The following is a 15,441-nucleotide window of genomic DNA, read 5'->3' as shown; positions in this document are numbered from 1 at the left end:
ATGTATTTGTGTTTTAGAGCTGTATTGCATTTTGAGATGAGAGGATTAAAATCTGAAGTTAAAGTTGCAATATCAACAATTTCGCTTGAGCAAACTTGGGATGCCAGGTGAATTTCAAGCGAAGTGAACAATTTTAAAAATTCAATAGACACAGTTTTACCTGAAACCCACATGACTTTTGGTCTAGCGAGTTTAAGAACTTAAGAAAATTTAGTTGGTTTAATCCTCTATTGTTTCCATCCAATTAATCATTTTATAAATCTCATAAAACCCACTATTTTTACACCAAATTCTCATATTGAAGAGTGAGAGAGCTATTGACACCATTAGAGCAAAACTCATTGTAATCTCGATACCTTTACCCTCTCCAAATTGCCTCATTCACGGAGAGGAGACCCAAGCCATACACCTTGATACCTTAAGCGATCATGAATTGAAGCTTGGAGCTGGAAATCAAAGAAGCAATCCTAAGAAATCTTCAAGAGGCCTTGAAATGCCTAAGTGCTTGGACCTGTGATTGACAACCCAATTTGTAGAATCGGACGCCAGTGAACAGAAAGAGTTGGTGCAATCAAGTGCCAGCAAAAGTTGGAAGCTCAGGTACATCTACACTTATTTAAAACTTGGAAGGTCTATAAGTATTGTATCTCAACTATCTTTGTTAGCAAATTGATTCGATGGGTAGGACATGGAGAGTTTAAGCCCGTTTTAGGTTTTTCTCTATAACACATCTAGTGTTGGGTGTGTGGGCTTTTGTGCATATCCACGCAACTATGTGATTGGCTAATTAAATTATCTAGGCTTAATTGATTAATTTGCTAAAATTTGTAATTAACCATAATTGGGATCTACACCAGTTCTTTGTTTTTTGGATAAAGTTTTCTTCTAAATTAGTTTAAAAAATTCTTCTTCATTCCATTACGTGACAATTTATAAGATCATTAACATGCTTTATTTAAACAAATCACATTACATAATGCACTTTAGCTAATTTTATTAACAGTTGATTAAAAGAATTTTTCTCCAAACAAATTTAAAGATAAACTTTTTCATTTTAATTTTTTAGAAAAGTTAGAACCCAAAAGACCAAAAACCCATATGCAGGATAGAGATGATCATCACCTAAGGAAAAACCCAAAAAGGCCTAGAAGCCTGAAGGACAAATATATAATGATGAAATATCTATATTTTGTACGGCAAGCTCCAAAAGTCAATGTAAAAAACAGAAACATCATTCGCAATATATGTCATGATGAGAATCTGAAAATATTCAATGTTTCAAACCAAGCCTCATTAACCAAGCATGCGGGACCCCATTCTAAATATCTTTGCTACAGTTTACACCCCCTAAAATAAAAAAATAAATTAAACATTTATTAATTAAGTTAAGAACATGGGGTCTCTTAAACAAAAAGAAAAGAAAAAAGAGAAGCTAAGAACATGGGAACTTTTCAGTTTAGGCTGTAAACATCACCTGTTTTGTCCTGCACTGCACCCATTGCATATGTGGTACAACTCACACAGACTAGAAGAAATGGGGGCAATGGATTTGAAGGTGCCCTCTGTTCCCCGATACCCCCATCCCATAAAGCACCATACATTTTTCATATTCTAATCTCTCTATCCCTTTTTGTTTTTTTTGGTTTTTGCCTTATCCTAAAAGTCCTACCCTCTCCAAACAATGAAGTCGGCTGCCTCTCTATTTGCTTTGAGTCTTTGAACAATCAGCTACCGTTGATGAGGCTGAATATTTGTTGAACTTTCGATGCAATCTCATCAGCAGATCCTAATTTACACTCATCCTCCATCTGCATCACCAACCACATTCAAAACCCACACCAAATCACACCAGTCCAAAATAATACTACAATATATTAATATAACAGATACTCTTAAAATTATGCAGAAAAAAAAAAAAAAAAAAAAAAGTAACTAGTACTAGGGTTGCATGATCTTCCAGTCAGAATGGTTGACTAAAAAGAAACAGGAAAAGACGTAATACCTTGAGATTGAAAGAGTAAAGTACTGAGCTCTCCGAGGAGGTAATGTTAAGGTGCAAAACTGTGAGCCTAAGATCCTCCAATGCAACAATGGCTTTGAGCAACTGGCCAGGCCTCCTTTGGCAATGAATTTTCAAGTTAACATGAGTTTGAATCACTGTCACTTCTATCTCCGCCACCTCAGACTTGTTCTCTGCCTTCACCTCTTCTCCACAATTTCCTTCATCAGAACCAATTCTACATTGTGGCAAAATAAAGAAGCCATTGGATGGGACCACAGTGGAGCTTTCGTTTCCTTCTTTGTTTTTTCTCATTCTCTTTTGTGCTTCAAGGGAATGAAGTAGCTGCTCTAGTTCCTTCACAAAGTCTATTGCACCTCCAATAATAGAAGCTTGGTCACCCTTAATTTTAAACAAAACGAAGAAAGCTTCAATCCTTCAAAATTGTAAAACTAAAGATTGGAACTTTATAGAATTTAATGATAAATAATTACCCTTTGAATATAGGAGGCGGGCATGAGAGACCTGAGGACATTGAGATGGTCATTCATTTGGCGTCTCCGGTTGCGTTCCACAGCAATGTGGGTCATGCGCTGGTTCTCTACCTCTTCTTTGTTCTTGGTTGATCTTGCTCGCTTTCGCTTTTTTCTCTCCCGTGTTACTATTGGTAGAGATTTGGAGAACTGGGTGTGTTTAGGCCAGGATTGTGGGTTAGCCCAAGGAGGTGGAGAGCCCGAGTTACTTTCTACGCAATGTTTTTCAGCTGAGTTGGGTTTTTCTTGGTTGCACTCTGAGCTCACAGTAGCTTCGAGACATGAAGCTGAATGTGGGTGTTGAAGGTCCATGGTCTCGGATTTCATTGGTGAGTGTAGCTCTACCATGTCATTGGTGACACAGCTCTCAAGCTCTAGGGCCTGAATTTGGGATTCCATTTCAGGAAAATAGGTGTAATCCTCGCAAGGCTTCTTTAGGTGTTGCAATCTCAACAGTGTTTGAAAACTAGGCTCTTTGAAAGGAAAAAAGTGAGGGGATCCCACACTCTGTAGCATCTGAAGAAATGGCACTTTGTCCTCTAACATTGAGTTTGAAAAGTGTGCTGCTTCTTCCTCAACTTTCAAGCTTTCCGTGGTCACAAATTCTTGCTCTAAACAACCCAGGTCTGAATGGTCCCCAAAGAACTGCAAAGAAAAAGAATAAGAAAAAAAAAAACAGAAAATTAGACTATAAAAAAAGAGGGGAAAAAAAGAAGAAGAAATTTTCTTCTCTGGGCTACAAAGTTTAAACCCAACCTCCAATGGGAGCAAGATAAACACTTTCATGTATTGGGTTGGGGGGTTCCAGTCTCCCCAGTGAAAAGAGAGAACAAAAGTGGACGAGAATAGAATATTTAAGAGGAAAACAGCTTGGAATATGTTAGCTTTTCCAGGAAAATAACACAAGGCATTAAATAAAAGCATTTTGAGAAGTAAATGTAGTCCATTTCTTGATTCTAGAGAAGGGGTTCAAGAAAAGGGAAAGATATATAGATATATATAGAGTACGAAATGAGCTTGGTAGTAACATTAACATACACAGGGATTCATGGGTCCTTGGAGCCTCTCCATCACAGCTAAGCAGTAGTTGTTACAGTATGCCTTAAATTCTATGTCTCTCTATCTCCCTCAGTGACCAACATTCCATATAGTGATACTAACAAAACAATTGTAATAAATGTAACCTCCAAGAAGCAGAACGAGACCCCATATCCACAGCCAACAATTTATTCCTTTGTTCCAGAAACTACATGCTAGTGATACCCTTAAATAGAATATATTAAATGCTTTGCTTTGAAGAATTCACAGTGAAGGACAGAGAGAGAGTAACAAGAACTAGAAATAGGGCTTGGGGAGAGGTGAAGAAGGGTTAATAGAAAGGTGAAGAAAATGGAAACAGAAAGGGATGTGGTAAGAAATGAAAGGTGGAAATTACTCAAGTGAGTTTGAAGATATTAACAGATATACTTGAAACTCCGGGAGTTGGTGAGACTTAGCAGAAGAGAGAGAGAGAGAAGAAAGGTAGGGTTGTCTGGTTTACAAGGTCCTAAGCATTATTGGCGGAGGCAGTTTTGTCCGGCAGCGGGGACAGAGAGTTGTGGGGACTCTCTTTCTCTCTCTTCAGAGAGCTGGAAGAGAGAGTACGGCAGAGAAAGAAGGATAAATAATAATAAAAAAAAAAAGGAAAGAAAGAAAGAAAGGCTTTGGAAAGTCCTTCTATGGATCGTGTCATGCTCATCACTACATTAGTCTGATGATAGGTCATTCCCGTTTCCCACATTTTCCCAATTCGATCTCCTATCTTTTATCCATAATGGTTCACTTATTTACTGTTATCTACCATTTAATTTGCACCAGCACATGGGTGAAAAAAAAATATATATATATTTTAAAAATCTTGTTATTTACCTTGCGAACGGCCTTGCACCTAGTTAAAAGTGGCGAAAGTTTTGTATGTGCCCAAAACAGACACTTATGTTTTATTGATACGGAAGCCCCATATTTGTAGGGCCTACATGCTAGTAAAACATAAGTTCCATGTGTCGGAATTATCTATCTCGCTAAAGTGAAGGTTATTATCTCATAATTTGAATATATGAATTCTCTTTACCATTGTGAAGATTAAATTTTTGTATAAGATAGCATTCACATTGGATTTTCTAAATTGGAGTTGTTACTATTATAAAAGGTATTGCAAATAAAAAGAGAAGAAAACATTCTACACTCTATCACTATTTTTGCAAATCGGAATAATAAAAAAGCTACAATAATATTCTCTTTCTCTTGCATATGTCTCACATGAGCAACTATATCGTGGGTGGTAAAAGGAGCTAAGTTTGGGTTTTTGGGTATTTTGATGAATATTTTGATGGACTTGTGTTTGGCATTGTTGAAAGTGAAGATAAATGGTTTGGGTTTGATTTGTATGTATTGGGTGGGTGTCAATAGATTTGTTTGGGTTTGATTGGTATGTTTTGGCTTTGTTGAGGGTGGGAGTCTTGGATTTGTAGCGGTTAGGTGGGATGTCTCATATTTGAGTTGTTGCTTTGTTGGAATAAAACAAAATTTTAAAATAGCTATTTTAGATTGTTTTAATATGATATATTGCGAAATGGAGAATGATATGTATAGTGTATTACGAAAATGATTATTTAAAAAAAATTCTTTAAAAGGAGAATTTTTGGAGGATTAAAATAGAGAAATTATAAATAACTAGATGTGAATGCTCTTTAACCTTTAGATTTGTAAAATTTAATATGAATCGTGAAATAGATGAATTGAAAAGACTTGAAATAGAGAGGATAATTTTCTTTCTTACCATGTATGGGTCACATGCACTATTAAAATAAATATGTATATATCTAATACATAAGATGTTTTCCTCCTACGTGGGACTACTTTGCTAGGTTTAACTTTATTTAGCCTTTCTCAAAAAAAAAAAAAAAAAAAAAAAAAAAAAACTTTATTTAGCAAAAAATCTGTTTATAATTATTATTGATATGATTTTCAAAATTCAATATGGAAATAGTAAAAATATATATTTTTTTTCATCAACAAGCTTTGTAATCCTATTTGGGTTAGAATAAGGAATTTAACACAATATATGAAGTTGATAGGATCCTTCATATGTGATCAAGAACTACTATTTACATGCTTATTTTTATTTTCATTTTTTAATCTATAAGTTAGAATAGCCATGTGTCAAATTGTCAATGATATAATAAATACTAATCTTAATTAGTCAAAATATATAAGCATAAATAATGATAAAAATTTCAATTTACTATTATAATTCAAAGATGCCAATATTATTTAAGGATTTGATAATCTTAATAAAAAAATCAAGTGGAAATTCCGTTAAAAAAATGATATCAAGATATGCAGCTAATTAGTTATACTTGAATTAAGGGCTTGTAATTCATACAAAAAAGATAATTTGATAATTAAAAAAAGTAGAATAAATATAAATGGAGACTTAATATAACAGTTGTGGGGCCCAATAATTTGTGGCCCTAGCCCATTTTTACATTGGGGCTCAAGGCCCGAGCCGAGGAGGGATATAGCCGAGGACGTATAATAAAAGTCTAAGTAGTCTTGAGACATAGCCGAGGATGATTCTGTCCTCGGCATTCCCCAGGGTCTCCCTGAAAGAAAGGGCAAGAACGGTATGGGAACAGTTTTAGAAAAAATCTAAAATATCTATGTCAATAAAGAAAGGGACGCTAGATAATATAACGACCAAGGACAAAGGGAAAGCTGCCATTACTGCCATTGAATACTCTGCAACTGATAGAGTCATGCTTTTTAGTTTTTACAACCACCCCCAACCACTTTGGGTATGGGCTAATGGGACAAGTATCAGTCCTGGAAAGTTGGTCCTACACGTGGACGTAGGATAAGGGATACAGGATAATATAAAAGGAGAAGCAAGCAATTCGGAAAAGAGGCTGGGAAAAATGGTCAAGAACCAGAGCCTCCCAGTCCGCCTCTAGGAGAAAGACTCCTCGAGCGAACACGATTTAATTCTGTATGAACACCACGACAAACCACCGTCCGGTGACCAAGGCCTAGCCTTTCAAACCCACGCTCTACAAATGATATTGTTTGGGCCCTCTTTACGTATGAGCCCAATATTATCTTGGGGTCGTCACGAATGGAGTCCCTACAACAATATTGCCATATAATGCGCAGTTTAATTAGAATGAATATGCCATGTAAAGAAAATATTTCACAAAATTATAAAATTGGAACAAAAATTTGTTAATAGAAGACAAATAAAATAAAATATTATGTTATATGCCCCAAACCTAACTTATAAAACTGTTTTTTTTTTTTTTTTTTTGTCAGAACTAAAAGTAATGTTAAATTTTAAAATAATTTTAAAAAAATAACAAAATTATTTTAAATTTGATTAATTGAACACCATAATTAAAAAGAATAATCTAAACTTCTTAAAACAAAGTGATAAAGTTTTTCCTAGAATAGTAATAAACTATATATATATATATATATATAATATATAACACAGTTTTACCTAGTGTAGAAATAGAATTAGTTAAATAAGTTTAATGTATTTATAATGTGTTGAGGATTATTTTTGCTATGGGAAAAAAAAGGATCCTCTAAAATTTGGATCAAAATCAAACATACTTTCTAGTCCTTATAATTTGAAATTGTGTGTCCATGAACTTCGAGAATTACCCAAACATTAACAAAATTATGTCTCAACAATTGGTTTTTTCTTTTAAGTATCAAATTACTCTTATATAATATTAACATACTAATGATGATGCGAAGGATCTTAGTGAGCCACTCATCCAAACAAAAGTTGTGAAAGACTTGTAAAACATGAAATTCAATTGGAGAGCATAAATGCGGTGCTAACCTAAACTCCTCCAATGCTTAAGTCAAAACTCACTAAAAGCCGAAATTTGTAGGGAAAAAAAAGGGTTCTAGGGCCTTTCTCTCAAACCTTGGGATGGTGTGGTTTAATGCTTATATAGAGGTCTCTTGTGGTGACTCCTTCCATGATTCTTTCCCATCATCTAAAGTCATGGCAAAATGTGGGCTATGGTATTTACGCGAGACACAATTCTCGGGATACTAATGATTTAAAATTGTGAGTTGATAGGGTGAGAATATTATCCCTCAAATTAAGTAGATTTTGTCTTTTCATTTGAGGATTTCATTATAAATTACCCTCATCTATGTCTCTTTGGCCATTAGTCGGTCGTCCATCATCTAAACTTGGATATTTGGTCCTTCCATCATCATTATGCCGCGAGCAGGCACGTTTGATAGGTTAATGGAAGGACGTCCTACTTGCCTTATGCCACAAACAAACATAGTTGGAAAAGTTATATCCATTACACTATGTTTGGTTAGAAGGAATCGGAGATAAGGGAAGATAATAGACTCAAATTCATTTGTTTGATTAAAAGGCAAGAGAAGAGAAAAAGGAAGAGGGGAGAGAAATGGTTTTTTATGGATCCCACCAATTTTTCATTTTTTTTACTCTCTCCAAATTTGTAAAATTACTTTTATACCCTTAGAAAGTTTTGACTTTTTGTGTGAAATTTCTTTTATATCCTTATTACTTTATAATTTAAAATGATGAAAGTGTAAAAGACATCATTTTTCTTTTCTTTCTCTTCTCCTTTACATCCAAAAACATTTTCTTTTCCATTCCCTTATAATTTTATCCTTTTCCATCCAATTAAACATAACCTAAATATTTAGCCTTTACATGTTATTTTATTTTTATTTTTTCCTCCTTCCATGTAACTTGGAGTAATATCACTACATATATTCTTTGACTACCATAATATGGCTTACAATGATTTTCCTTTCTCAAATTTTTTTTTTTCAAAATTTATCAATTAAAGTTATTAAGATAATTTAATTTAGACGAAACTTTGTTATTCAAACTTGCAATAAATTTAAAAAACTATTTTGCGTGAAATCCATTATTAAAAATTCCATGAAATTTTATTATTTATTTTGAAGATAATTTATTGTTTTGATAATGAAATTCATGCTACACATGTTTCCAATATATATATTTTATTGTCAGAATTACATGTAATTCTTTTGGTAGGGGTATTGGTCCCAAGAGCTCATTATCTATGTATATATTGGGTCTAGGGCCCAATCCGAGAACGAAAGGTTGTCTAAGGAGGAGTAAACATTGTCAAGAGAATCCGTGTTGGTAAAAGAGAAAGTTAGTTTTGGTCATAAGGGCCTAGGAGGGAGGGCTGAGGATTAATTTGGCTGACCAAAGCCGAGATTCAAAGAGATGGTCTGCCATCCAGGGGAACGTTCTAGGAAATTCCATTGGTACGGATAAGCATTACAAAAACATAGGACAGGTGGGAGTCCTAAAATATTTAAAGAGAAATCTGCTACCACCACATTAAATGCTCTACAGCTAACTCTCTGTCCACATTAATGTGGAGGTGATATCTGAACAGTAGTTTTCAGCCTTATAACTACTACACAAAGACTTCAGGAAGGTACTGATGGGACAAGTATCAACACCAACCATCTGGCCTACACGTGGAGGGTAAAGATGAAAGGAGAAGGGAGTATAAAAGGAGAGAGAGGCAATGAGAGAAGGGGATCGAGAATTAGAAAAATAAAAAACATTATAGCAACCAAGAACAAAACTTGTAATCAAACTTGAGAATTAATATATAAGAACTAATCTTCTCGGACTGTATCGAGGACGATTTTCTTTAGTTTAAACTTGTCTATCTTCATTATCTTGTCATCAAGATCTACTTTATTTGTTGTCTGATTCACTAAAATCCAGTTTTCCAACCCACTCTTTACAAATTCATTATTTTGGGCATTTTGGGTCTAAGTCCATCTATCTTTTGGGCTAGGGACTCAAATCTGGTCCTTACAATTGGTGCTGTCTGTGGGGAATTACTGGTGTGATAGTGAGTCTAACGTTCAACGATGGTAGGTTCAGGTCCAAACCAGACAGAATCTATGGGGTCTCAGCGTCAAGATCATTTCCGTGATCTTGAACAAAGAAGGGACTGAGAGGGGAGTGCGCATACCACTCATACCACTAAGAGCTACTTTCAGGGTGGGAGCCATGTCTCTCATGAGAAAGATGCTAAGGACATGTAGCTGGAGATTGATCATTTAAAAAGTAGCTTACGCCACGAACAACGAAAGTGAGCTCCTTCCAACTCTAACTTCTCTTCCAACAATGAAGAAGATGGTAGCTATAGGCGCAGATCAAGGACACCTCCTAGTGAGTCTTTCTCGTATGATGAGGACTACCTTTATGAACAGAAACAAAAATTCATCTTCAAGAGGCTTGGGAAATGACGCTATGAGTAGTGCACCTAACCAAATTTCTAGATCGCCTTTCACACGCAGAATTGAGGAAGGGAGACTTCCTCGGCGGTTCACTCAGCCCATGTTCACCATGTACAATGGTCGTATAGACCTTGTGGAGCACGTAAGTCACTTCAACCAGAGAATGACTATACACTAAGGGTGTCAAATGGGTAGGTTTGGGGTGGGCATAATTGGGTTGGGTATATAAAATTCATTTACCCATTAAAATCCATTTAACTAATTTGCTTCTAACCCAGACCCAACCCAACCCAATTATTATGGGTAAACCTCAACCCACCCAATTATCAAAATTACCAAAATGCCCCTAAAGTGAAAAACTCAAATCTTATTGCTCCACCCAGCCTAATGACCTTCTCTGGTTCAAAAAGTGAGTTCGGAAAATTTCATCAAATCTCTAAAAAAAAAAAAAAAAAAAAAAAATTCACAGTAATCCCAAACTCATATTTTCATCAAATCCCAAACTCCAATTTTCTCAGCAACCAAATACTCCCCAAGAAATAGAAGTGGAAAGTATACTGCCAGACTCAACCTCCCACCAAAAAATCTCTACACTCCTCTCCCCATTCTACACCAAAACCCTTCTCACAGTAATCCATGTGCCGGCGCGTGTCAGAGATCTCAGTGATTCGCTCCTCGTCTCTGGGAATCAACTCGTGCATGTTGATCCACGCATTGGTGTGCTGCCAAATCGACTTTTTAATGCTCCCGGACTTTCCGATCACCCCTCCGACCTTCAAGTAGTGGCACAAAATCCAAAATGACGTCGTCACGGTCAGCGACGGGTCCGGCTGGGGCTTCGCGGCTTGACCCGACCCGCCTCTGTGGCGGTGGTGAGGTGGGCCTGGCCAAGCTGGAGCCGCTGCGTAGTGGTGGACTGGTGGTTGTACTGGTTTTTTTGCCTTGCTTTGTCCCTTTGTTCTCTGTTTGTTTCTTGGGAAAATGGGATTTTTTTCAACTTGGAAACCCTAGAAAATGGAAGAAGAGAAGAGAGGCTAAAAGAGGGATAAGGCTGAGTTTTTTATTTTTATTTTGGATAGGAAAGGATGGGTTGAATTTGGGTTAATTGTTTTTGGGTTAAATGGGGCTTAATGAGTTTTTAGTTAAAACCCAATAATTATTGGGTCTAATAGGGTTGATACCTACTTAACCCAAATAATAATTAGGTGGGTTTGTGTTCAATTAGAGTGGGTGGGTTTGGGCGAGTAAATGGGTTTAAGCTTATTTTGCCACCCCTACTGTACACTCCAAAAATGAGACCTTGATGTGCAAGGTATTTCCATCCAGCTTGGGGGCTTGTGGCGATGAGGTGGTTTGATGGTCTGGGTGCAGGTTCTATTAACTCCTTCAAGAAGCTCACACAAGCGTTTGGGTCTCATTTCATTATGTGTAGTAAGGTTCCTCGGCCCTTAGATTCTCTATTGTCCATGTCCATGCGAGAAGGTGAGATCCTGAAAACGTACTTGGACAGGTACTGGGAGATGTTTAATGAGATTGATGGGGATTTTGATGACGTGGCTATAAGGACCTTTAAGGTCGGACTACCCACCAAGCATGATTTGAGAAAATCCTTTACCAAAAAGCCAGTAAGGAGTGTTCGTTGGCTTATGGATCACATTGATGAGTACAAGTGGGTTAAGGAAGGCCAACAGCAAGGCAACAGGAAAGGTAAGGTTATCTCTCAAGAGATGAGGGATTTCAGGTCGGATAGATACAATAATAACAGACCTCGAAGGGATTTTGCGGGACAATCTGGATCTACGGCTCCTTAGGTGGTTAACACTATGTTTTGAGAACCTGTGCATCAAGTTTTGGGGAAAATCAAGAACGAGTCATACTTCAAATGGCCAAACAAAATGGGAGAAGATCCCTTAAGACGCAACTAGAGCCTCCATTGCCAATATCACTAGGAGTGGTGGCATACCACCGAGGACTGCAGAACCCTATGGAACCATCTGGAGAAACTAGTCAGAGAAGGAAGGTTACAACAGTTTTTATATTGGCTTAACGGACAAGGAGACCAATCAAGGTTAGGGGCTCAGGGGAATGCTTCTTTAAGGCCCCCGTTAGGCACAATTAATGTCATCTTTGCTGCACCTGGGAGGAATGGTTCTCATCCTTCCAAGGTGATGTCTGTAGCTCGGCTACCAGCCGAGAACCCTAATTTTGAGTTGAAGAGGGCTAGAGTAGAGATTTGACCAGCACTGAGTTTTTCAGATGAGGACAAGATGGGAACCATCCAGCCACACGATGATACTTTGGTGGTCACCCTCAGAATAGAAAGGGTATGATGTGAAGAAGGTGATGGTAAACCAGGACAGTGGTGTAGAGATTATGTACCTTGACTTATACAGAAGGCTGAACTTAAAGCTTGAGGACTTGACAGCCTATGATTCACCTTTGGTGAGTTTTGATGGGAAAGTTTTCATCCCAAGGGGTTAGATTAGGTTGCCCGTGCAGGCAAGTTCAGAAGTGATTGACGTGGACTTCATTGTGGTGGATGCATACTTTCCTTACACAATCATTGTGGCCAAACCCTAACTTCATACCCTAGGGGCTGTTTCTTCAACTTTGCATTTGAAAGTGAAGTATCCATCAGGGGATTGGATTGAGGAGCTCGTAGGGAGTCAATCCATGGCTAGACAGTGTCTCGTGGCTGCAATTATGCATCAGCCTACGACTGACTCCTTGGCCTTTGCTGAGAAGGGCTTATAGTAGTCAAAGTCTCCAGTGTTACCTGTCATTGGGCCAGCCGAGGAGGCGAAATGTGAGGATTTGGAGAAAATTGTTATGGGTGATGATCTGGAGATGTTTTTTCAGGTTGGAACTCAACTGCCTCTTCAGGAGAAGGAAGAGCTGATAGAATTTCTCAAGAGGAATGTTGATGTGTTCGCGTGTAGTGCTTACGAAGCTCCGGGGGTGGATCTGAGCTTTATCTGCCATCATTTGAATGTCAATTTATCTGTCACCCCAAAAAAGCAACCACCTCGGTGCTCATCTAAGGATCATTCCGATGCTGTCAAAGACGAAGTGATGAAACTCAAGTAGGCTGGAGCTATTAAGGAGGTTTTTTACCCTGAATGGTTGGCTAATACCGTAGTGGTGAAGAAGAAAAGTGGGAAGTGGTGAGTGTGTGTAGATTTCACAGATTTAAATAAGGTTTGTCCAAAAGACCCTTTCCCTATGCCTCAAATAAACCAACTAATAGATGCGACTGTAGGTCATCCTCGAATCAACTTTTTAGATGTCTTTCAAGGGTACCATCAAATACCACTAGCCTTGGGTCATCAGGAAAAGACAACTTTTGTCACTTCTATTGGAAACTGCCATTACAAGGTTATGCCTTTTAGATTGAAAAATGCAGGGTCTACTTATTAGAGGATGATGACTAGGATGTTTAAGCCACAATTGAGCAAGAATATTGAAGCCTATATGGATGATATGGTGGTAAAGAGTAAGGTGGTGTCCAAGCAAGTGAGAGATCTCGGGGATATTTTTGGGATACAAAGGAAACACAAGCTGCGCCTTAATGCTTCCAAGTGCTCTTTCGGTGTGGGATTAGGCAAATTCACTCACCGGGGAATTGAGGTCAACCCTAATCAGGTTAAGGCAATTAACAGTCTGTAACCACCTCGAAATCCCAAAGAGGTCCAAAAGCTAACAGGAATGATTGTTGTCTTGAATCGGTTCATCTCTTGGTCAGCGGATAGATGCAGACCCTTCTTCCAGTTGTTGAATAAATGGAAGGGATTTGAGTGGACCAAGAAGTGTGCCTCGGCTTTTCAATAGCTTAAGGAATACCTTTCTCGATCACCCGTCATGTCCAGGCCTAAGGTGGATGAGGTATTATTTGCTTACATTGCCGTGGCTCCTCATGCTGTAAGTTTAGTGTTGGTGCGAGTTGATAGTGATGTGCAGAGGCCAGTTTATTATGTGAGCAAGTCACTACATGAGGCCGAAGTCCGTTACCTACCACTGCAGAAGGCCATTTTGGCAATGGTGCATGCTACACGTAAGCTCTCCCACTATTTCCAGTCGCATACAGTTGTTGTCCTAACTCAACGCCTATTTAGATCTCTACTTCGGAGTGCTGATTACACAAGGAGGATTACCAAGTGGAGTATGATCCTAGGGGCCTTTGATATCAAGTACATGCCTCACACATCTGTCAAGGGTCAGGTCCTCGCCGATTTGGTAGTTGAGTTTGCTGAAACCCCATTTGAAAAGAGAGTGGAGAAGCAGAACATGGATGAAAAATCAGTTGGTGCAATCTCTTTACAGGAACCTTTGTCCTGGAAGGTATAAGTTGATGGTGTTGCGAACTACAGAGGATTTGGAGTGGGGCTAGTTTTGATATCTCCCAAGAGGATTACAATTGAGAAATCCTTGTTATTGGGCTTCTCGGCCAAAAACAATGAGGCTGAGTATGAAGATTTATCAGTAGGGATGGCCATGGTTTAGAAAATGGGTGAAAAAGCTGTGGAGATATTCTCTGATTTAAGGCTGGTGGTAGGCTAAGTTCAGGGAGAGCTGGAAGCCAGAGATCTCAGAATGCAGAAGTATTTGAACTAGGTTAGACACTTGTAGTCAGAATTTGAGTCTTTTAATTCATCGCAAATCCCTAGAAGTAGAAATACACATGCCAACTTTCTTGCTACACTAGCAACATCCTTGGCACAAAGTTTACTTTGGGTGATCCTTGTGGAAAACTTATGTAAGCCTACTAAAGTAAGGAGAAACGTGGAACATATTCATCAGATTAAGGTAGGACCTAGCGGATGGACTTTATAGTATTGTTCCTTAAGGAAGATATCTTGCCTGAGATTAAGGCTGAGGCCGATAAGGTACGAAGAAAAGCTCATCGGTTTTGGCTATTCGAGGACCAAAAGTTGTATAAGAGATTTTTTTCTCGACCGTATTTACTATTCATATACCCTGAAGCAGTTGAACTACTCTTGGAAGAGTTATATGAGGGGATTTGTGGAAGTCACACAAGAGACAGTTCTTTGTCTCACAAAGCCCTCACTCAGGGATATTGGTGGCCAAATATGCAGAAGGAGGCATAAGAATATGTGAAGAAATGTGACCAATGCCAAAGATTTACCCAAAGCATTCACCAACCAGGAGGTGTCCTTAATCCTCTATCCAGCCCTTGGCCATTTGCTCAATGGGGCTTAGACATCATAGGTCTTTTCCCTAGGACAACAGGGAATAAGAGATATTTGTTGGTCGGCACACATTACTTCACCAAGTGGGTTGAAGCTGAACCATTGGCGAATATCAAGGATGTGGATGCTAAGGGATTCGTTTGGAAAAAATATTGTCACTCAGTTTGGAATCCCTCGTATCCTCATCTCGGACAATGGACTTCAGTTTGATAGCAAATTTTTCAGAAGATATTGGTGTGACCTGGGCATAACAAATAGATATTCCACCCCGGCATATCCATAAGGGAATGGATAGGCTGAAGCTGTCAATAAGGTCATAGTGAGTGGGCTTAAAAAGAGACTAGACGACGCAAAGGGAAAATGAGTAGAA

At 38.1% G+C, this 15,441-nt stretch overlaps 2 protein-coding genes across 3 annotated transcripts; one reads left to right on the top strand and one right to left on the bottom strand.

The window, feature by feature from the left end:
* Positions 1 to 1,353: 1,353 nt before the first annotated feature.
* LOC126696861 (transcription factor bHLH67) lies at positions 1,354 to 4,231 on the bottom strand. Of its 2 annotated transcripts, none has more exons than XM_050393590.1 (4): positions 3,571 to 4,231; positions 2,494 to 3,177; positions 2,003 to 2,401; positions 1,354 to 1,808 (listed from the first exon to the last, which is right to left on the bottom strand). In XM_050393590.1, the coding sequence occupies exons 1-4, from the start codon at positions 3,601 to 3,603 to the stop codon at positions 1,725 to 1,727; spliced, it is 1,200 nt and encodes a 399-aa protein (XP_050249547.1). In that variant the 5' UTR covers positions 3,604 to 4,231; the 3' UTR covers positions 1,354 to 1,724. The 2 variants fall into 2 exon arrangements, with proteins under 2 accessions (XP_050249547.1, XP_050249546.1); XM_050393589.1 differs by lacking the exon at positions 3,571 to 4,231 and adding an exon at positions 3,289 to 3,533.
* Positions 4,232 to 11,207: 6,976 nt separating this feature from the next.
* Positions 11,208 to 11,675, top strand: LOC126696427 (uncharacterized). Its single transcript, XM_050393174.1, has one exon. It carries the CDS (start codon positions 11,208 to 11,210, stop codon positions 11,673 to 11,675), a length of 468 nt encoding a protein of 155 aa, XP_050249131.1.
* The last annotated feature ends 3,766 nt before the right edge of the window (positions 11,676 to 15,441 follow it).

The sequence above is a fragment of the Quercus robur genome, chromosome 8 (genome assembly GCF_932294415.1).
Source record: "Quercus robur chromosome 8, dhQueRobu3.1, whole genome shotgun sequence".
NCBI lineage: Eukaryota > Viridiplantae > Streptophyta > Magnoliopsida > Fagales > Fagaceae > Quercus > Quercus robur.
The sequence above is the reverse complement of the archived record's forward strand: the minus strand, read 5'-3'. Positions and strand labels throughout refer to the sequence as shown.

Excerpts from the sequence above, each read along its gene's own strand:
- LOC126696861 (XM_050393589.1), bottom strand. The coding sequence starts at position 3,456 with ATGCTTTTATTTAATGCCTTGTGTTATTTTCCTGGAAAAGCTAACATA. Across the intron at positions 3,178-3,288 it reads TTATCTTGCTCCCATTGGAG|TTCTTTGGGGACCATTCAGA; the intron begins GTTGGGTTTAAA and ends TTTTCTTTGCAG. Across the intron at positions 2,402-2,493 it reads CCGCCTCCTATATTCAAAGG|GGTGACCAAGCTTCTATTAT; the intron begins GTAATTATTTAT and ends TTTAAAATTAAG.
- LOC126696427 (XM_050393174.1), top strand. The coding sequence starts at position 11,208 with ATGAGGTGGTTTGATGGTCTGGGTGCAGGTTCTATTAACTCCTTCAAG.